Source organism: Primulina huaijiensis, unplaced genomic scaffold (genome assembly GCF_012295235.1).
Source record: "Primulina huaijiensis isolate GDHJ02 unplaced genomic scaffold, ASM1229523v2 scaffold43369, whole genome shotgun sequence".
Lineage (NCBI taxonomy): Eukaryota > Viridiplantae > Streptophyta > Magnoliopsida > Lamiales > Gesneriaceae > Primulina > Primulina huaijiensis.
This window is the reverse complement of record NW_027360496.1, coordinates 338,507-360,585: the sequence shown is the minus strand read 5'-3', so window position 1 is coordinate 360,585 and position 22,079 is coordinate 338,507. Positions and strand designations below refer to the sequence as shown.

Below are 22,079 nucleotides of genomic sequence, written 5' to 3'. Positions count from 1 at the left end.
CTATACCACTGGCCGATTACATAATTCGCAGAAATGGCAATGTTTTTAGTGCTGATGATACGAGTTTATGGAAATTAATTTAACGAAGAAAATAACTTAATATGTTTGTGTCCCGAAAAACAAAAAATACTCCTAGAACAAAATTAAAGAGTTGAAGAATATTGTTAAATATTCTTGTAAAAGTGAATACTGTCTTAAAAGATCAAAAGAATAATAAAAAATAAGTACAGTAGGTTTGTAAAATAAAAAAATTAAAACCATAATTTAAGATACAAGCCAAATTGTGTGTGTGTGTGTAGATCCTTAAGAAACCACAATTAATAGTTATAATTTGTCGGCCACATAAACCTGTCCACTTGTCACATATTTACCCACCTTCACTTTTTAAGCTAACTCTCTGAGTCTATCCCCTCTCATCCACAAGTAACAAACTTCAACTATAAACTAGGACTTCCCCTCGATCTATTCTTACATGTATTGTAGGAAGGGAAAAAAAACAATAAATCTTCACTTGTATGAGTCCAATGTGAAACATCAATGGTGAAGATTATGCCATATCATCAAACCTTTACTACATGGCATCATTTAGACATGTTTCCCCATTTAGCGTATGCAAGAACTTTTCAAGATACAAAGCGCCTTTACACATTATATCTATATATATAAATACATATGTCTAATCCTCATCGATTTGGTGTTCTTTGTGGTATGAGAATAGAGTGGCACATTGTAGTAAAAATTACGGTGTAAAATTGTGAGTAAAAGAAACAAAAAAAATTAGTGTTCTAAGTAATTCACCCCATAGTGGGGACCAAAACTTCAAGATCAAACATGAAGGTAACAAGCGTTCGTATTTCCTCCGAGCCAAAACGGATCTTTTAATGTGCTACGAAGCAAGTGAAGATGACTTCAAGAAGTTTCCCACGGATAAGACGAGCGAAGAAGAAGATCTGGCAAATTGTTTGGTGATGTTGTCTAACAAATCTTTTGCCTTTTCTGGAAATGACAAGGAGGAAAGCAAGGCTAAAGAAACAGAGATCAATGTCACGTTCCAATGCAAATCTTGCGAGAAAATCTTCAGTTCCCACCAAGCATTGGGGGGACATAGAGCGAGTCACAAGAGAGTTAAAGGTTGTTTTGCATCCAATTCTGTTCTAGGAAATGTCGACCAAGATTCGATCCAAGAAGATTGCGAATTCTTGATGCAATCAGAGACGACTGTTGTCACTCCACCCACGTCCAACACCTCCGCAAGAAAAACACTCAAGATGCACGAATGTACCATTTGCCGTCGAGTTTTCTCATCGGGGCAGGCCTTAGGCGGGCACAAACGGTGTCACTGGCTCACTTCCATTTCATCGGGAAATTCTTTCATCCCAGATCTCCATGATTTTGAGTATAATCACGATCAACGAGTTTACAAAACATATAACGTCGATCACCTTATTGATCTCAATCTTGACTTACCAATTCCCCAGCTTTGTCGAAAAGATGCCGATATAACAAAATGTGATCAAGAACAAAGAATCAAGGCCATGGATGCCCGGAACGAAGAAAAATCATGTACTGAGAGTAAGCTTAGAAAGCTAAGTGAATTAAGAGATGTGAAGTTGGATAGATGGTTACAGGTGGGGATCACTTCTTTTACTAATATACATTAGCAAATATGCTTGAAACTGAGTGAATTTCCTACGACAGTCGATCCTAAAACAATTAAAGAGGGTGAAATTATATCTTTGGATATATTTAATATACATACGGATTTGTAAGAAAAAAACTATAATATATAGATGGAGATTATAGCTCCATTGGCTTCCTTCGATTCTATCGTATGAATAATTGATGTATGTTCGTCTTGCTATTTTCGAAGTTTTTATATTTCTATTTTTAAGTAATATAATTTTTTATTTATTATCGATTAAATAATAATAATAATAATAATAATAATAATAATAATAATAACAATAATAATAATAATAATAATAATAATAACTCGTATGAATAACTACTGTGCGTAATAAAAAACAGGAAGGACTATCAATCCTAAAAGATTATATATATATATTTGTATATAATACAAGAGCAGCATATAGTAACTATATGAAATCATGATTTAATTTGACAAAAACTTGTGTGAGACGGTTTCACAGGTCGTATTTTATTAGACGTATCTCTTATTTAGGTCATCCATGAAAAATTATTATTTTTTATGCTAAGAGTATTACTTCTTATTGTGAATATCGGTAGAGTTGACCCATCTCGCAGATAAAGATTCGTGAGACCGTCTCACAAGAGACTAACTATTTAATTTTGAATTTAATTAAAACACTCACCACCTGTTTTTATCAAACTAACAACATGATTTTATTATATTATTTAACATTTTTTTATATTTAATTTTAACTCCTACTATTTTAATTTTAAAAATTATATAATTTTTATTTTAAAATTTTAAAACATTTTTTTTAAATTTTTTTACGGAACATACGAATAGCATTATCTTCCCACTACATATAAAGCATGGACGACTGCTATATGCGATGCATGAATTGATGCCACCTAATTGTGCACCACCTCCACTTAAGAAGCATTCATGACAGTCCATCCAATAATTTCCCCGAGTTGAATGTTCTACTTGAATAATTTCCTTTTAGTTTGACAATATTAAATTTAATTTAATCAGTTGTGTCACATGCCATGCTTTATTTATTTATTTTTAAAGAGTGGAAAATTAAAATTTCTTCTATTTATTGAACATGATATAATTTAAAATGAGTAGATCTCTTGTGAAATGATCTCACACATCTTTATCTGTGAGACAGATCAATCCCACCGATATTCACAATAAAAAGTAATACTTTTAGCCTAAAAAGTAATATTTTTTTTATGGATAATCTAAATAAAAAATTCTATCCACAAAATTAATTAGTGAGTCATAAAAAGTTTTTGTCAATTGGTTTCTTGATTTACATGTAATAAAACCCACTCTTTTTGGGTGGTGGGTGGTTTGTTTAGCCAAATCAAGGGCTTGTCTTGTCTTCTTATTTTCGCACTGACTCTCGTCTCTCTCCATTTTCGCTCTCTGCGTATGTATATATACATACAAAGACGTGTATCTATACGTTTGTTCCTGATTCAGATGTTCTCTGTTTGATCTGTAAGCCAATTTCTCTGCTGATGAATTTCCCTCTCCTATTTTAGATTTTATTGGAGCAAAAATTTACCCAATTTTAAGGGTTTTTTTTCATTGCGTGGTTTATGAATTTGGGTGACGTGGAAAACCTAGATCTTGCTTGATTCAGATTGGATGAGGTTTATTTAGTGGATTTTTTGGTGGATCTGAGTGTTAGCTCGAATCATTTAGGGTCTTGATTTTTTTGGAGCTGCAATTTTGTAGATTCGAAGGTAAGGGTTTGAGTAAATGGCTTCCAATCCTCCATTTCAGGTGGAGGATAATACAGACGAGGATTTTTTTGATAAATTAGTGAATGATGACGATGACGTGGATCTTGGGATCACTTCCACGTCTGCAGGCCGTGTTTTCTCAGATGGGAATGAATCTGATGAATCCAAGGTTTTTTCGAATTTGAATATCAATGAGTTTGATGATAGTTGTGATGTAAGTCATGATAATGCTAGCAATAGTATCAGTAACAATGTGGATAATTTAAGCGCTGAACTAAAGACAGCAAAACAGATTGATGACGAGGGAACTGTGGAGTCTAGTAAAAATCCATTACTGTCGGAGAATTCATTTGAGTTTGGTAATTTGATTGGTGAACCAAAGACCGAGGAAGAGATTGCTGAAGTTTCATCCGATAAGACATTTATGAGTAAGAGTAGTGGTGAGCGTCTTTCAGATGAAATTGTGGTTAGCAAGAGCAGTGGTGAATCAGGAGCACCAGGAGTTAAAGAAATGGATTGGAGTGCGTTCCATTCTGATTCAAATAAGAATGATGGCAATGGCTTTGGGTCATACTCAGATTTTTTCACCGAATTAGGTGGTGATAACGCCGGTGATGCATGGGGGAATTTGGGGAATAATTTGGAAACTGGACCAAATATTACTACTGGGAATGCAGTGCATGGATCCGCTCACATGAAGAATTATAACAGTCATGGGCAGTACAATGAGGGAAATGATTTTAATATAACAGCGAATCAAAGTACGGATGTGGAGGACTTAAATAGCAGTCAGTACTGGGAGAATTCGTATCCAGGTTGGAAGTATGAACCAAGTACTGGACAGTGGTATCAGGTAGATGGTTATGATACTGGTGCAAGTGCACAAGCTCATGTTGGCTCAAACTTATCTTCTACTTGGGGATTATCTGATTGTAAGGCTGAGATCTCTTACCTCCAGCAAACGGCTCAGTCTGTTGCTGGAACTGTGCCTGAGAGTGGGGAGATTGAGAGTGTTACTAATTGGAATCAACCTTCTCAGGTTAGTGATGCAAAAGAAACCACATCAAATTGGAATCAGGCTTCACAAGTAAGTAGTGATACCTCAGGAGTTTCATACCCGGCTTCTCAAGATAACAATGGTTACCCTCCTCATATGGTTTTTGATCCCCAATATCCGGACTGGTATTATGATACTGTTACTCAGGGATGGTTCCCGTTAGAGTCCTACACAGCATCTACTCGGTCGGCTACCAAAGTTCAGGACCAGGTGAATCAGGATGGGTATGCATTAACCAATACAATTTCTCAGAACAATGATCAGAGGATGTACAGTACACACAGTCAAGGTAATAGTTACGAAGATCAAGCATTTAATAGCCAAGGCCAGGAACATAGCTGGACTGGGTCGTTCAGTGACTACAATCAGCAAAGCTCAAAAATGTGGCAACCTGAAACATTAAGTACTGTTGAAGCTACTTCACAATACGGAAATGAACAAATGATAAATAGCTACGTACCGAATTTTTCTCTAGTTGCTCAAGGAAGCCCACATAATTCATTTAATCATGGAGTAACTAGTTCATATTATGAGAATGTGGCACAAGGTCCAAATGACTTTTTCATACGTCCTGAGACACAAGGTTTTGTTGCTGGTAGAAACTTAAGTCAAAAGTTCAATGACTCAAGAATTAATCAACATAGCCAAAATAGTGTCATAAGCGACTACACCAGGAATCAGAATTCAAACAGTTTTTCTCAGCAAATGATTCAGGGTACTCAAACTTCATATGCCTCTGCTGCTGGAAGGTCTTCTGCAGGTCGTCCTCCTCATGCTTTGGTTAGTTTTGGTTTTGGTGGGAAGCTTGTTGTGATGAAAGATAATAGTTCTACCGGAAACTTTAACTACGGAAGTCAGGTTTGTGTTTGAACTTTCCTTCTTTGCCCTTCAACTTCACTTATATTCTGTGCTGAAACTTTTCCATTTTTGTGAAGAATACTACGAGTGGTTCCATATCGGTTCTCAACTTACAAGAAGTTGTGAATGAAAACTATACATCAAACAATGGAATGGGTGTTTGCAATTATTTCAATGCTCTTTGTAGGCAAGCTGCCCCGGGTCCTCTCACTGGTGGAAATGTTGGCATCAAGGAGTTGAACAAATGGATAGAAGAGAGAATAGCTAACCCTGAATCTGCTGATATGGACTATAGGAAGGCTGAAAATTTGAGGTTACTTCTCTCACTGCTTAAACTGGGTTGTCAGTATTATGGAAAACTCCGATCTCCCTATGGTACGGATGCTGCATCGAAGGTAGATTGCTTATTTTTTTGCGACTGAACTTGGTTTACTTGAGGCTACCAATTTAATTTCGCCTAATTATTTGACAACGTAAGTCAATTCTTTGAAAAACAATCACTCAGAGTCAGACTTAACAAAATTTGGTCGATCCCTTATAAGGCGGAGAACTGAACGAAGGATTCTCTTTCGTCAATCTTTTTATCACATGCTATTCTCTTGATACATAATCAAATCTCTTGGGAAAAAATAACGAAAAAATTTTCATGTCAAATTCTTAAGAAATGTTATTCGCAGCAGCTTTCTGAATTGAAAGGTGTTTGTGGTTGATCGAGATTGAACATCGTGCTGTTGTTTATTGTGTGCGACTATGTTATCTGGTTTTATATTTCTGATCTTTATATGATGTGTGTACCTTTATGCTTGGAAACGGCTTCTTAACACCGAATTTTTCCTTGGATAAAACTGAACAAAATTTACATGATCTTTGAGTTGTGTCAAAATCAGTATATGATGGTCATGGTGTCTTATCATTTTCCAAACTGCCATTTTTGTTGTTCTTTGACATACTCTGGTCATTTTGAAGCATCACTTGTCCAACATAAGCAAATCGTTTTTGGTAAATAATTATGCGTGCTGAGGTATTTTCTAAACCATTTGAAAATATGAACATGTCAATGCTCCATAGGTACGTAAATTGTAGCTATTTAGTGAATTAGTCACTTTCTGCTTTGTTGGCTGGAGGGTGTGTGCCACTCCCTTGCAAGTTCCTACAACATTATTATTCTTTCCACGAAAATGGTTAACAATACATTTCTGCCTTGTCCTAGGTATAATCAATTTTTGGCTCTGTATTTATAATTTAATGGTATAATAGGAAAGCGATGGTCCTGAATCAGCAGTTGCCAAGCTTTTTGCATCTGCAAAGAGAAACGACATGCAGTGTAGTCAATATGGTGCTGTTGCCCAGTGCTTGCAGCGAATGCCCTCGGAAGGGCAAATGCAGGTATTTCATGGCCTACCAATGACATTTATTACTTTTTCGGGCAATGCATGTATCTGTTAATAAGTACCACTTCATTAATTAGGCCACTGCTGCTGAGATTCAAAACCTTCTAGTTTTCGGAAGAAAGAAAGAAGCTCTGCAATGTGCAAAAGAGGGTCAGTTATGGGGCCCTGCGCTTGTTCTTGCTGCACAACTTGGTGATCAGGTATTTCAATATAAGATGTTTCATCTCTCTCTCTCTCTCTCTCTCTCTCTCTCTGTGGTTAATTGAACAGTTTGAATCTTCTCTTGGCACATTGATTTATCTTTTTTCTTTTCAACTTTGTAATTGAAAACAAACCCTGCAGTTCTATGTGGAAACTGTAAAGCAAATGGCACTTCAACAATTGGTAGCAGGGTCGCCTTTGCGGACATTATGCCTGCTAATTGCTGGGCAACCTGCTGATGTCTTTTCTGCAGATACCACAGCCATTAGTAGCATGGCTGGTGTGGCAAATTTGCCTCAGCAACCACCACAGGTAGATGCTTTATTCTCTGCTAAATACAGTTGTGGGTAGCTACATTTTGTTGTAATATTTTCCTGGAGGGTCTTTTGTGTGAAGCGATTATTGCGGTGTTATATATGTCAGATATTCACTTCTAGGTATTTTTTAAAATGTGTCTTTGTTTCTTAAGTTCTTTCTCTAGTTTAAGCTTTACAGGCAATTGTCCTAAGCTTGAGCCTTAAGGTGACTAATTGTGCTGTGATGATTTTTGGCAATACTCAGTTTCTCGCGAATGGCATGCTGGATGACTGGGAGGACAATTTAGCAATGATAACTGCAAATAGAACAAAAGATGATGAACTTGTGCTCATTCATCTTGGAGATTGTTTGTGGAAGGAAAGAAGTGATGTATGTTCTGGTCAATCATTTGGCACACACTTTTTTGCTCTGCCTTGAGAATTCCTTCAATTCCCTCTCACTTTATGTTGCTTACTTTCTGAATGTTTTTTAGATAATTGCTGCTCACATTTGCTATCTAGTTGCGGAAGCAAGTTTTGAGCCATATTCAGACAGTGCAAGGTTGTGTCTTGTCGGTGCAGATCACTGGAAATTTCCACGGACATATGCCAGTCCAGAGGCTATACAGGTTTGAACAACGTTTTACAAAGTATGCATTTTCCAAGAGTTCAAAACATCCTATCCGCTGCCTTGGACACTTTGGGCTTACCCGGACAGAGTTTCTGCTTTAATAAAGATAAAAGAAATTATGGATCAGAATATGATAGAAGCATGAAGAATTGGATTGAGAAATGTCTATTTATGTCGGGGTGCATTAACAATTTTCTTGATTTGTTGAGTTAATTAGCATATGTTGTCGGCACTATCTGTGCATTTATCAGAAGCAGTTCTAGGACCCCACTAGATGTATTGACTCATTTTATGAGAATACTTCTAATTAGTGTTTGTGGTGGAGAAGGATTTGTAACACTTCATATCTATCGAGTAAAAACTTGATAAACTTGTTTTTGTTGGGTGGTACTGGTACTGGACTGAACCTTAGCCATCAACTTCCTGTAGTTGCTTGTGGGTACGGTTTCAGAGGCAGAACGTGGCACAGTCTACGATTTATGTTTATTTAGTTAACTGGCTGTGACCCACATGCATTTTGATTCTTTGCATCTTTGTACAGAGGACAGAGGTATACGAGTACTCAAAAACTATTGGGAACTCCCAGTTTGTCCTGCTTCCATTTCAACCATATAAGCTTGTATATGCGTACATGTTGGCAGAAGTTGGGAGGATATCTGATGCATTGAAGTACTTACACTTGCTTTTAGCTCAGTTATCTTTCGTCAATATTATCTCTATTTCTCAGAAATTAATTGTTACTGTAGGTACTGTCAAGTGGTACTAAAATCACTTAAGACAGGACGAAACCCAGAGGTCGAGACTCTTAGACAGTTAGTTTCATCTTTGGAAGAAAGGATCAAGGCTCATCAAGAGGTTTCTTAGCTTTTTTTTCCTCTCTTTTATAGTTTGTGGATACTTGTAATCAAAACTTCTTTTATGCAGGGAGGTTTCTCCACAAACTTAGCTCCTAAAAAATTGGTTGGTAAGTTGCTCAACCTTTTTGATAGTACTGCCCACCGTGTTGTCGGGGGTCTACCGCCACCTGCGCCAACAGCTGGTGGCCATATTCAAGGTAACATGAATTATCATCAAACAATCGGGCCTAGGGTATCAACTAGTCAATCAACATTGGCTATGTCATCATTAGTGCCTTCTCAATCCATGGAGCCTATAAGTGAATGGGCAGCTGATAGCAACCGGATGTCAATGCATGCCAGAAGTGTTTCAGAACCTGACTTCGGTAGAAGTCCAAGGCAGGTTTGTTTCAATTTATATGTAATAACTCTTTTCTGTGGATAGACATGTTCTTCAGTTACTGGCTTGTGGGTCTTGCAATTAATAATATTTTGACATCTTTACAACATGTAGGATCAGGCTCAGTCATTGAAGGAAGAAAATTCCGCTGGCCAGCAAGAAAAAGCATCGGCAATAGGTAGGAAATCTCGATTTGGTAGTTTTGGTTTCGGATCCCAGCTACTACAGAAGACCGTAGGTTTAGTTCTCAACCGTCAAGGCCGCCAGGTGATTAGTTTAGCTTTTTTATTTGACATTAATATGTCTAGTGAATCGTAATTTATTTCTTGAATTTTGTTTTTTGTCATTTCCTATTGTTGCGATATCCAATAGGCTAAACTGGGTGATACAAACAAGTTTTATTATGACGATAAACTCAAGAGATGGGTGGAGGAAGGTGCTGCACCTCCGGCAGCAGAAGAGAGCCTTCCACCCCCACCGACAACTGCAATTTTCCAGAATGGAACGGCAGATTATAACTTAAAGACTGCCCTGCAAAATGAAATTTCTCATGTCAACAGAACTCCTGAAGATGTGAGCACAAGTCCTCCAGATAATAGTTCAGGAATTCCACCACTTCCTCCAACCTCTAATCAATACTCTGTCCGAGGAAGGATGGGCGTCCGATCTAGGTAAATTCAAGAAGTTGCTTGCTGAGGAGGGATAACACAAGACTAGGTCATCTTTGACAGTTATTACATATAGTGAATAGGCATAGTACGAGACTAGATCATCTTTGACGCATAGAATGAAAGAATATGGCTATTAAACAGCTGATCTAGTGTCATTCAGATAATTAGCAGAACTGCAACGTGAATGATTCTGCTGATTATCTGATGGCGAATGAAATTATTTACATATGAACTGTCAATAATCTGCATTTACTCGCTCCAGCTTAACATCTTACTCGACGAGTCCTCTGGCAGGTATGTCGACACCTTTAACCAAGGTGGTGGGAACACTGCAAATTCATTCCAGGCGCCTGCTGTTCCATCCGTCAAACCAGCAAGCAGCCCCAACCCGAAATTCTTTGTGCCAACGCCAGCTACCTTGGTTGACCAGTCAGCTGATGCTCATGTTAATGGCATGCAAGACAATTCATCAGCTCATGAACATCCTTCCACCTCTCCTTCAAGTGACGCATTCCAGTCACCTGCACCACCTCCATCTTCCACGAACATGCCAAGATTTGCCAGCATGAACAACATCTCGAACAATGGTACAAGCAATTATGGTTCTTTTTCGACACCTTCACGGCGTACAGCATCATGGAGTGGAAGATTAAACGATTCGTTCAGCCCTCCATATAGGGCTGGAGTAAAACCTCTGGGAGAGGTATTGGGCATGGAACCGTCTTCGTTCATGCCAAGTGACCCTCCTATAGTACATTCGTCAAAAAATGGTGGTAATTTCGGAGATGATCTTCACGAGGTGGAACTCTGATGCCCTGTGAGATAGATCGTTTCAAGTTATACAACACAACAGCTTTGCTGCTTAGATGTCAAAAATTGTCAGGATGGGAGTGTCCAAAGGAGATGAAATTTTGTTTACCCTTAAATCCTCTTTTCTCCCATTTACTTCCATCAATTTTTATCTTTTCTTGGCTTCTCTCTCTTTTTCATTATTATTTTTTACAGTTGTATGCTATAAGTCAGTTGTTACCTAGCTGTTTACTGTACCTATCGAGATAAGTTTGTAAAATGAAACGTTATACACTTGGCACGTTGGAAAGAAACAGTGCAAATTGTACAGTTGACTTGTTTATTTGGCCATAAATTGTTGAATGGACAAAAGCCCTTTTGCTTCATGTTAGCCACCTCGATGTGATGATGATTTGAAGGGATGATTCCTGCCATATTATTCATAGGGCTGCTAAAATAGACTTGAGAAACCGAGTTTCAATGCGGGGCTCCCAATTATTGAACTTTATTTCAATATATGTATGCATGACAGTGACGCATTATATAAATATATATTTTAGTAAAAAAAAAAGAATAAATATTACCAAAAATAGAATCTGGAATATGAATTCCGGCCAATCGAAAAATGAAAAGCAACTTATATATTAAAGACGGGTAATATCAATGCATAATAAACATGAAGAAATACGTATTATTAATTTATGGGTTGATGTATAGGTACAATAACATATTTAAATCCGAAAATGTAATAAATTGAGATATTTCTTTTATGTTTAATTAACAACGAAAGGTAGATCCAATTGAAAATTTTTTTAAAAAAAATGTATAAACTAAAAATATATATAAAGAATTAGAGTTATTAAAAATTTTGGTCCTAAGCATCCGAGGGAGAAATCCAATGCCTCCCATTGACAAAGCTTTTGGCAAGAAAAGGATGGGCTGTATCATAATCAAGCTCTTGGGCCCACGATACTCCTCGTACTGCTGCAGCTCCAGGCCCATAGCACTTGTACACTCCAAAAAATGCAGTCCTGAATATTTTATCGAATTGAAAAAGGAATTTTGAGAGTGCATTTGCTAACAATTTTTTTTTTTAAAAAAAAACTTTCATCTAAAAACAACATTATTATTTCATTTCTAAAAAATAAAGTTCCATATGAATATATATAGTCATTATTTAAAAAAATTTCATAATAAGATAGATATATCTATCACGAAAAATAAATAAATAAATATATATATAATTAACTAAAAATTTCAGGCTCCTATAAAAACGGAGTACACCAAATTAAATTTAATTTTATAATCGTATTTTTAAGTGAACATCCAAAAATATGTCTATTTTTACAGTAAAGATAGTTGCCTACTTGTTGTTGCCTTGATGGTCCCAATCGTCCCATCCCCCACGAGCAACGACGTCGTCGAAATAAGTGTATGAGAATACTATTCTGGAGTATTTGCCCATAGCCCGGCCCACATAGAGTGGGCCGGAACCTGTCACACTACAGTTTACAAAAGCAAATCCAGTCTTCTCATCTGCAGAGTGTCTACCTTGGGCAGCAATGGACCCAAATCTTTTTGCTATGGAGTGGAGTTCACAGTTCTGCACCAACTAAACTTTGTCAGATTGGACGAGGAAAAAAAAAAAGGAATTTTGGAAATTTTCTGGGATCAACAATTTAAATTAAATTTTTTGAAAAAAATAATAAAATTGAATATGAATAAGTGTCCCTTTATTATAAATTTTATAAGCTAGCGATGAGAATTAACACCTCTGCAACGTCACGCATTTAACTAAAATTTTACAATAATTGAACCCCCGAAAAATAGTCATGTGATTTAATTTCATCTTTCATTTCAACATTTATCATCTCATCCTACAAGACAATTTCGAATTTATAGAAACAAACAACCTCAATTTAAAACAGGTATAGCGCGGGGTTTCAGTAATTGAGAAATTTGTATTTAATAAGTAATTTTGAATTCAACATAAATTCACTAGGTTTTTTTTTTTACGATGAAAATCTTGTAATTTATTGAGAACAAAAAATATCTTTTATTACAAGATCAATCAACCAAAAATTCACTAGTTTTTAGAATAAGGGTTGTTGATATTTCAATCTCCTGCAGGGAATTTAAATTTATATACCAAAAAAGGTAAAATTTCTCCCACTTTTCAAAATTAGACAAAAGAAAACGTCTGACTGACTGATCACATTCACGGGGGACAAAAAGGCAGCTTCTCTCCATGACCACATTTTTCAAATAATACTTACTCTGTACATAGATCTTCCATTGCCAAAAATGAAGTCTATGGAGCCCTCGATGTAACAGTCCTTGAAGAAATGGCGACCGGCGTCATCGCAAAGAGTGTCCTGAGCGCCGTAGAATGCACAACCGGAGAAGAAGGCTTTGTCCCCTGATATTCGCAACGCCACTGCTTGCCATCCTTGCATGCCCGGCATCGGCGCCGGCGCGGTATTCTATTTTATGTTAAGTATTCATCAGCAAAAACTCATTATAATATAAAAGTTTAATTAGTTACGTCAATAACTACTTGTTGATAATTAAGTTATCTGTCCAAACTAATTTTATTATATGCGACATGAAATAAATTTATATGTACATTTGTAAAATGTTTGCACTTTTACTCATCATCTATGTTATTAAATAGTTTCGTCATGTATTTTCTGATTTTTTTGTAATTTTATTCTTTTTTTCGTTAGTAATGTTGTCTTGACATTATACACGTCAACACCACATTACTGCATTAATTCCACGTCAGCGTAACTAAAATCGTCAAAAAAATTGAAATTTCATGACACATGACTAAAATCACGAAGAGACAAAAAACAGAAAAAAAAAAATACATCTCCTCCTGAGTGGAAAATGTGATTAAGGGTTTGTTTTTTAAATTGCTTAAATACATAAAAACAAAAAAAGCTAAAAACATTTGTTTTGTCTTCTTTAAAAAAAAAAACAATCTCATTTTTTTTAAAAGATAAATGAATTTTATTTTTTTTAACAAATTGAAATTATAACCAAGCATAAATTTTATTCTCAAATATATGTTTGAAAAGTTCATTTCTCAATAAAAACCTTCGAAATTAAACACGAGAAGTTAAAGAAACCAAATTAGTTTTAGTTCAAATTTCGAAAGACTCCAACCCCAAATGTGTATATATAACTTAATTGGGTCGAGTCAGTCATATATATAGGTCCTATCAACATCCAAAATTTAAATTTCACAGATAATATAATCTTTTAAATATAATAAATAGTAATATTGTAGTGGTAACGCAGCGCCTTCTATAAAAATAAGCTACATCTGTATATTTGCTCGTTGATTTCAAATGTGTACATATGTGTGTATCTATATATATATATATATACCTTGAAGCTAATGTTTCTGGCAGTGAAATATGGCGCAAAAACAGCTACGGAAGCGGTGTGGTAAGTGCGGAGCTGCTGGCCATCGGGTCCCTTGTCACTTGCTCGATCGTGCCATTCTAGTACCGTCGCGTCTCGTCCCGCACCTTCGAACGTTATGTAAGGTTTCGAAGCAGGAACCACCACCTTCTCTCTTTCATATAAATATTTGCCACCAAAAAAAATAAATGAATAACACACAAAAAGTATCATTTTCATGAAAAAAATAATAATAAATGCATGCACACAAACATATGGTTATATTACAAATAAATGAAAGATGTGATTACATGTAATAGCCAGCACTGATAAGAATGAGGACATTTTTTCGGTTATTGTCTGGGACAGAATCTACAGCCGCTTGAACCGATAGGAAGTCGCCGATCCCATTAACATCCACGGTGACGAGACGGTGGCCGGTCGGACCTACCCAATTGGTTGTGTGCCGGTGGTTATCAATGCTTGAGCCTGTAATGGCACATAATAAAAAGTTAGTAGCAACAAAGAAGATGAAGAAAATAATAGAAATTCTCGTATTATAATTTGCAAAGAGAGACATCTAAACTAAAAAATATATATATAAATGGTATTGAATTATCAAAGAAAAAGGATGTAATATTATAGGTGAGAAGAATGGATTTATAATCGGATTGACGAAGAAATGTGGGAATGCATGCATGTGTCGGAGGACTTGATTTTCAGTGCAAAAGTTTTGTTTATATATGCAGCGAGTCTGGGCAACGGTCATATTTTTTGTGTTCCCTCCCATTTACTATATGTTTTATTTATACATGCGTAAATCTATGATACATATACATATATATTATACCTATTCTATATTTGTTTAGGATCAACCTGAGCCGACAAATGACATGCAGGAGGCTATTTTCTCAATGAAAAATGGCATTAAATTATGATTTATTTCTAAGTGGGAACGATCTCCTAGCTAGCATTCCAGAAAATAAATAAATATTTGCCTACTTTAATTTGTGTGTGTGTGTATTGGATAAAAAGTTGTATGGCAAATAGCAATTTTGTATTGTATCATTCAGATCACGTGATCACGCATCTAAGAATGGGATGGGTCCTATTCATATTTATTTAATTTGAATGCGTATATGTATGTATAATAATGCAGCCAGCTTTTGTGAACGTTAAATGGGGGAGCAATGGACAAAATTTTGGCAGGATAATTTCGTGGGTAACAAACACAACGGTTCTCATAAAACCTAGTTAAAATAGAGTAGGTCTCGTCTCATACGGCTATATCTGTGAACGGGTCCGGTCACTCAAATCTATACAGATAATGAAAACTAAACTTATGACAAAAAAATAATATTTTTTATGAATTGGCTCGAATCATAGATTCGTCTCACAAAATTTAGATGTTGGACGGTCTCACGAGAGTTTTTTTTTATTAAAATAATAGGCATATATATTCACAGTTTTTGGCATAACGATTAACGAATTCAAAATTTAATTAAACGTGGGCGGTAAGATGATGTTAAAAGAGAGTTATCTGAAAAAATGTGGGCGTAAATTAATAGGATGTCCATAACTCATTCTTAGTGTTCCCAAAGAAAACATGAGAACAAGGCGTCATGGATTTAGATTAGTTCCACCTCGTGAAATAATATAAACATTTACATTAAGATATACATAAGATCGACTCAATCTATATTTATTGTCAAAAACAATAATTTTGATATAAAAAATAATGTCAGAGATCTCTCATAAAATTGATCTGTGAGACAGTTTGATATAGATTTTTGTGTAGAAATTTGTAATGAACTTCTTTTATCCTATATCGGGAGAAGTTCTCCATATGCATAACAAGTAGAGTCCACCACAATCTAATAGTAGTAAATGATTAAGTTAATTTGGGTAATTTTATGTAAATAATAATTAGACATGAAACTCGAAATTCATTGGATTCTAGCAATTAGTAACAGATTAGACGATGTTTTGATTCAAACCATAAAACAAAAACGTTTTACTACTAAAGACAAGGCTTTATCTTTATTGTGCTTGAAAATTCCGAGCAAAAACTAATGCTTGTTCTAATCTAAGATGCAAATGTTCATGAAATATAAGCCGAAGCTTTCCTTCTCAGCCCAACTTGGCCGTGCTTTATTATGCCACCACAAAAAATTATTTGATTCTTTTCGTTCAAAGAATTTCGATTCAGTGGACATTATGCCCTTGTTACACAACAGATTTTGTCGGGAAAACAATTCAAGGAGCTGCAACATGATCAAATGAGGCTTCTATCATTCTTCACCATAAATTCTGTTCAAATACAAACCAGGCTTTGCTAAGCACGCAAATTTTAATGATTAGTTCTGAGTAAAGCTCGCGTATGCAAAAGACTCAGAAGCCCACCAAAACGGTAAAAACCCAGGAAAAAAACCTCTAATATGATACGTTCTCTCTGATTCATGAGAATACATGCTGTATCGTAAGGTCTCCATCAGTTGGATCAAAGAATGCTTTGATTTCAGTAGAAAAATCACCACCGTTGACCTCCTCGGGTTTACGTAAAAGCTTCACAGCTTGCTTCCAATGTCTTTCATCTGGCACATTTGAAAGTGAGGATTTATTTTTGTTGATAAAGATGTGTCAAGTTCAATGTTAAGATGAATGACAGGGTTATCAACTGATTTCTTCGAACAAACCTGGTCCTGTTGATATAATTGATGCATTATCCTCTGCGTCCATCACCCAATCAATCCAAACCGCGAATCCATGGCAAATCCCAGCCTCTCTAAATCGAACCTACTAATTCATTTTGTGCTGATTTTAACGCAGCTCCTTTAAAGGGGTCTTTTATAGGAACCATTTTTAGTGCTTCGGTCTTTGAGAAAAACGAAAGAGAAGATACCTGAGCTTTTCCTGAACATGGACTCATTGGTTTTGAGAAATCAAACTCCAATATAGTAACAGTCTCGCTGAGTGTCTGAAAATAAACATTAGTGTTTAATATTATTATCTTAAAAGTACAGATCTCAATCCATAATCAGGAATTATTGGGAAGCTACCTTGACCTCCCCACACTGCCAGACAAAGAAAGGTAGAAAAGGGATCTCTTCTGAAGCAGGTAAATTTCCACATGCACCCAATACCGAGTTGGCCATTGAATGATCAAAGCCTTCGATTTTTTGCAGGCAACAGCGGCTTTGCCAGAGGTCCTAAGAGCATTATACTCGTATCAATTATTTTTCACTTTACAATAGAAAACATTGAAGGCTGCTCATTGCCAACTTACAGGAAGATACATTGCACAAGCTTTCAACAAACCCCTGCAAGGCATTATCAGCACATCTGTTGATAGAATGGAATCAAGTAACGTTCTATCCTGCCTGCATATAATAAAATCAAGAAAAAATGTGTAAGCACAAGCCGAGAAGAATTAAAAGAAAGTCAAACCAACAAAAGAAATTCTCCGATTCAAGCTCAATCTCGAATCACTTATGCGAGCTTGCGCTTGATTTAGAGCTCAATTAGCACAGAAAACTCATTCACCAACTATAGATTTAAGCAACCCAAGATAACACCAGAGAGTTAGATTGATTCATGGTAAAATTTAGGAGCTAAGATGGGGAGAGATAATTATTTGATAGGCAAAAGATAACACTTTCTTGTTTCTCTGATTTCCAAAAATAATTGCTTAGAACCATAGGCTAAAAGATCGTCCCAATTGTAAAGCTTGAAAGGCACATTTATCTTGAAATAAAAAAAACAAAGCAAGACGTACCAAAATCGTAGATTATTCCAGGGAAGCACGCTGTCGTTTCCATAATAGAATGGCTCTGCAACCATTAAGTCAACCTGAACAACATTTATGCCATTAAGTCAACCTGTACAACAATTCTGCCATTGGAGATATGCATTTTAATAAGTTTACTTTTCTCTGACAAGGCTCATGCAGGGTTACTTGCAAATCCTTTTTTTTGATAATTTCTATGCGATCCATTGTGTAACCATTCGCCTTTGCAACTGCTTGCAGATATTGGGAACCCCTTTTCCCAAGTCCAGGAAACAGTGGAATCACATTCGAATTCTTAGAAAGACGGGCAACAGCAACTGTCAAGAAAATGCTATCATCTGCGACCAAACACAAGGGAAATACCCTGTGCTGCATCTAAAGAAAATAGAAACAAAAAAAGTTAAGTATAGATGAAAAATTGAATTTCAATACCATGAATAGAATCCAATAGTTTAATATGCAACAAAAACTCAACTTAAAGGGAGTAGTAACAGTCCCATGTTGTTCTTTGTAGTTCCCTATGAGACAAAAAGGATGAAAAGTGGTATTTTGGTTATTCCGTGTTCTAAAATATTTGAGTTACACCTATAACATTAGCTATACCTTTACTGCTATAGAAAAATTAGTATAAAGTGTGCACTAAAAGTATAGCTAATGGTATCAGAGTCAAAGTCCTGAAATGAAGAGGAAGGTAGGAAAATTCAAGTAACAAAACCAGTTACAATGTGAGCCATGTAAAGTATTTTCATGCTAAGATGCCGAAAAATTTAACTTCATTATAAATGATAGGGAAAAATATTAATGGAAAATTATCATATTAGCATCGACGCTAACCACAATTTTTTCAAACAAGAGCAATTCATTTTCGTACACAGCGTGTCTCGAAATCAGCCAACAACTATGAAGCATGGGATAATGATGAATGTGCTTGAGGAGAACCCAAACTCAAAAAGCAAAGAGTAGAGATCAATTCAAAATTTTGAAAACTATTAAATGTAACATCCAAAATTAGAAGTAAAATAACCTGCAACAAGAGTTGGATAATTTCAGAGCTTTGGTGGACTAACTACAAATTTGGCTTTCAGGAATCAAATCGATATATTGTCTTAAATGTTTATACTAAAGCTTTTACTCAGTGAAAAAATATCTTACAGCTCTGCGAATAGCATTAAGCATCAAACATCTCCAACTGCTATCTCCGTATAATGCACATCTTTCTGGTGACAAAAGAATCTGACTATCTCGAGCATCAAAGTCATGATGGTTCACATCTTTCATGTGGGGTGAAGTCATGAATTTATATGCGATGCGTGTTTCAGTGTGAACAGCATGTAATTTAACCTCTTCATCTCTCAATACAGAAACACCAGTGCCTGGGGCGAACCAAACACTTTGTTTCCAATGGTCACACCAATTCTGAGAACCTAAGATAAACAAAATACAGATAAGAAACAATTATCAGAAGATTACTTTGTAACATCAACCTCAAGTAGTCAATCTCTGAAAAAAATATTCTAATCAGCATTAAAGACAGGATTAAATCAGGAATTACAATGTTGAGGCAAGAACAATTGTGCCCTTTTTTAGAATAAGAAACCAGCTTTTCTTTACTTTATTTTTAACCACATTCACAAAGTTGCTGAGGCTTAGTTCGGCTGTTTTAACTCATTATGCATCAATTAACAATAACACATAAGCATCCTATCAAGTTTATGGATTTCTTCTATCATGGGTAGAGCTTCACTGCTACTTGAATCATTCACTTGAATAATATTTCCAAATTAGACTCGTAATATGCAAAGACTAGTCATTGAACTTTACTCACCAAGAAAGGATGACTGTATCTCTTTGGTGACCGGACGCTCTATCCATTTCGGGACGGTTGAATAAAAAATCGTCCCTTCTTTGTCAAGCTGAAGTATCCACCTGACAGAAGAGCATTATTCATAACTGAATATGAAGAGTACATGTCAATAAGACAAAGATCTATGAACTGGATCATGTACCATGAGATGATAGCATGAATTGTACCATCATTAGAAGCCTTTATGTGCAACTCAGTTTCCCTAGAACTTTCTGGTCTTCTCCAAAAGTCAAAATCAAAAATTTTAAAGGGTTCTGAAAGCTATATGGAAATACCAGACTGAGTAAAATGCAGGAGAATGTAATTTTGACAGATATACAAAAGAGTATGATAAACAGATAGATTTTTGTCAGCACACTGCACATAATGATTACCAGCTTTATTTCTTCTTCAACTGAATTACAGTGCATTGCAAATTGTTGTTGCTTGACACACAAAATGTCAGCCATTCCGATTGGAACAAGATGAATGTCATCTGAAAGTTTTGCCTCCCTATTAGTTAGACCATGCTTCTCCCATAAGTATGAGCACTCAACTAGCTGAATGGAGTCAAGAAAGTTGTAAAACAAACTGAGGAGATATAAATATTTGAATGAACCAATAAGCGAGAACCTTTTGATGATGGAACTAGCCATTAAAACAACAGAGCATGTAACATATGCTGGCACATACAAATTCATAGAAAAGATCGCAAATAATATGATATGGTTGCTTGATTGACCTGACCATAAATCGTTGCTCGATATGGTACTGTTTTTGGATTCTCAACCAGGAGCTTTTCATGTGCGTGTTGTAGAGAAGGGATTAGCCCTTCCCCCAACAACTCTGAATCTAGGATCTCACTGACCTGCATATTATATCAAATTTGCCAAGATAAAAGGGCAAGAAAAACATTGCTTCAACCACAGACATTAGATACTCTGAAGAATTCTCAAAAGTTAACTAGGGCAGATAATTGGTCCACGGATGCATAGCTATAGGTTCAGAACGGGTGATAGGAGATAGAAAAGGGCGTCACTCTAACCATGTGGTTCTGAAACACGGAGGAACAGCTCCATATTGATCAATACATCATATTTAGTTCATGGAAATCAAACTTTTTACTTCCAAAGATGATTCAACTCACAAGAACATCTGCACGGAATGGGATATCCATGCCAACTTCCAGTTCATCAGATCTCTTGTTTATGACACGAATTTTCCTATCCATGCCATTGGCCCGGAGAACCTTCCGCATCAATTTTACCATGGGTAGGTAAGACTCACAAGCTGTCACCATACCCTCCGAGCCAACACTACCCTCTAAATCAGCAAGGCCCATGGCCCGAGCAGCCATCATCGACAACAATCCTGTTCCAGCACTGTTCAAACACATTTCCACATGAAAATCATAACCAACTGATAACAAGAATGCTCGTAAGAAACACTCATCATCAGTACATTCAGCAAATATTGAAACACCAGGCAAGAAGAGGATTATAGGCATAAAATAGTTGAAGTATCGTCCTTCATCGAGTTTCTGCTAATAACTGAAACCATACACTTACCCAATATCAAGGACGTGACAGGGTTTGGTGATGGTCTTGTCAATGGCGAGGCGGAAAGCTCTGTTGCGGCGAGTGTCATTGAGCATGTCGATATACGACGTGGTGGCAAGGAGAGCCTTCGGGGTTGTTTGCTTTCCACTGTCTTCTTCTTCGATGACAACCCATTCAGAATCTCCAGTGAGTGGATTCAATTTGAGCTGGAACATTGGCTCAGTCGAACCGCTAAGCCATACGAGCTTGCCAATTTGAAGCTCCGATTGCTTATTTTGGGACTAAAGTATTTCTGGCCTCGGAAATTTATTTAATTAACGTAATAATAATAATTAAAAGCCGGGTAATCCTAACTCCGGTCACTCTTAAAAATTTAAAAAGACTAAACCCGATCTTTCTTTAAAATACATCTATACTATCTATACTACTATTATTATATTATTAAGTTTAATACATTTAGAGTAACTAATTTTCTATACTATCTGTACTACTATTATTATATTATTAAGTTTAATACATTTAGAGTAACTAATTTTTGATGTCATGGTCTGTTTTAATAATTATATATATTAATAAGTATTAAAATTTTAATGCAAGTCATATGTAGTTCAGCGGATAAAGTCTTTGTTTTTTATACATTAAGTTGTAGATTCAATTCTTACTTGGTATTTTTTTATTTCTTTTTTTTCTTTTTTTTAATTCATATATCAAAATTACATTATAATCTTTCACTATTTCTTATAATTATATTTTGATCATCATTTAAATTTAAACTGAATAAATTATAAAAAAATATTGTATAAGTGTGTGCGTCGATGCATTAATATAAATAAAAAAGTAAGGGTTACTAAACCTGATCTTGGCAAATAATCAAAAAAATTATTGTTCCTTTTCTTTTAAAAGTTTCAGAAAAATCACAATCACAGTCAAAGTGAAAGTCAAAGTCA

General features: G+C 35.8%; 4 protein-coding genes across 5 annotated transcripts; 2 read left to right on the top strand and 2 right to left on the bottom strand.

Moving 5' to 3' along the window:
* Positions 1–881: 881 nt before the first annotated feature.
* Positions 882–1,661, top strand: LOC140970136 (zinc finger protein ZAT9-like). Its single transcript, XM_073431734.1, has one exon. It carries the CDS (start codon positions 882–884, stop codon positions 1,659–1,661), a length of 780 nt encoding a protein of 259 aa, XP_073287835.1.
* Positions 1,662–2,999: 1,338 nt separating this feature from the next.
* Positions 3,000–10,921, top strand: LOC140970187 (protein transport protein SEC16B homolog). Its single transcript, XM_073431824.1, has 13 exons — positions 3,000–5,320; positions 5,398–5,715; positions 6,578–6,706; positions 6,789–6,911; positions 7,054–7,224; positions 7,474–7,599; positions 7,703–7,837; positions 8,381–8,508; positions 8,586–8,694; positions 8,764–9,078; positions 9,190–9,342; positions 9,448–9,746; positions 10,041–10,921. Exons 1-13 carry the CDS (start codon positions 3,422–3,424, stop codon positions 10,555–10,557), a joined length of 4,422 nt encoding a protein of 1,473 aa, XP_073287925.1. The 5' UTR covers positions 3,000–3,421; the 3' UTR covers positions 10,558–10,921.
* A 306-nt stretch (positions 10,922–11,227) lies between these two features.
* On the bottom strand, positions 11,228–14,649 carry LOC140970196 (probable pectinesterase 68). Its single transcript, XM_073431831.1, has 5 exons — positions 14,255–14,649; positions 13,929–14,118; positions 12,812–13,018; positions 11,903–12,138; positions 11,228–11,566 (listed from the first exon to the last, which is right to left on the bottom strand). The coding sequence occupies exons 1-5, from the start codon at positions 14,521–14,523 to the stop codon at positions 11,410–11,412; spliced, it is 1,059 nt and encodes a 352-aa protein (XP_073287932.1). The 5' UTR covers positions 14,524–14,649; the 3' UTR covers positions 11,228–11,409.
* A 1,568-nt stretch (positions 14,650–16,217) lies between these two features.
* On the bottom strand, positions 16,218–21,417 carry LOC140970186 (protein arginine N-methyltransferase 1.6-like). 2 transcript variants are annotated; one of them, XM_073431822.1, is made up of 14 exons: positions 21,142–21,417; positions 20,721–20,955; positions 20,316–20,441; positions 19,969–20,133; positions 19,737–19,855; positions 19,556–19,656; positions 18,883–19,154; positions 17,869–18,105; positions 17,719–17,792; positions 17,230–17,323; positions 17,003–17,152; positions 16,846–16,920; positions 16,640–16,739; positions 16,218–16,537 (listed from the first exon to the last, which is right to left on the bottom strand). In XM_073431822.1, the coding sequence occupies exons 1-14, from the start codon at positions 21,345–21,347 to the stop codon at positions 16,401–16,403; spliced, it is 2,091 nt and encodes a 696-aa protein (XP_073287923.1). In that variant the 5' UTR covers positions 21,348–21,417; the 3' UTR covers positions 16,218–16,400. The 2 variants fall into 2 exon arrangements, with proteins under 2 accessions (XP_073287923.1, XP_073287924.1); XM_073431823.1 differs by lacking the exon at positions 19,969–20,133 and having other exon boundaries at positions 21,142–21,416.
* Between the last annotated feature and the right edge of the window lie 662 nt (positions 21,418–22,079).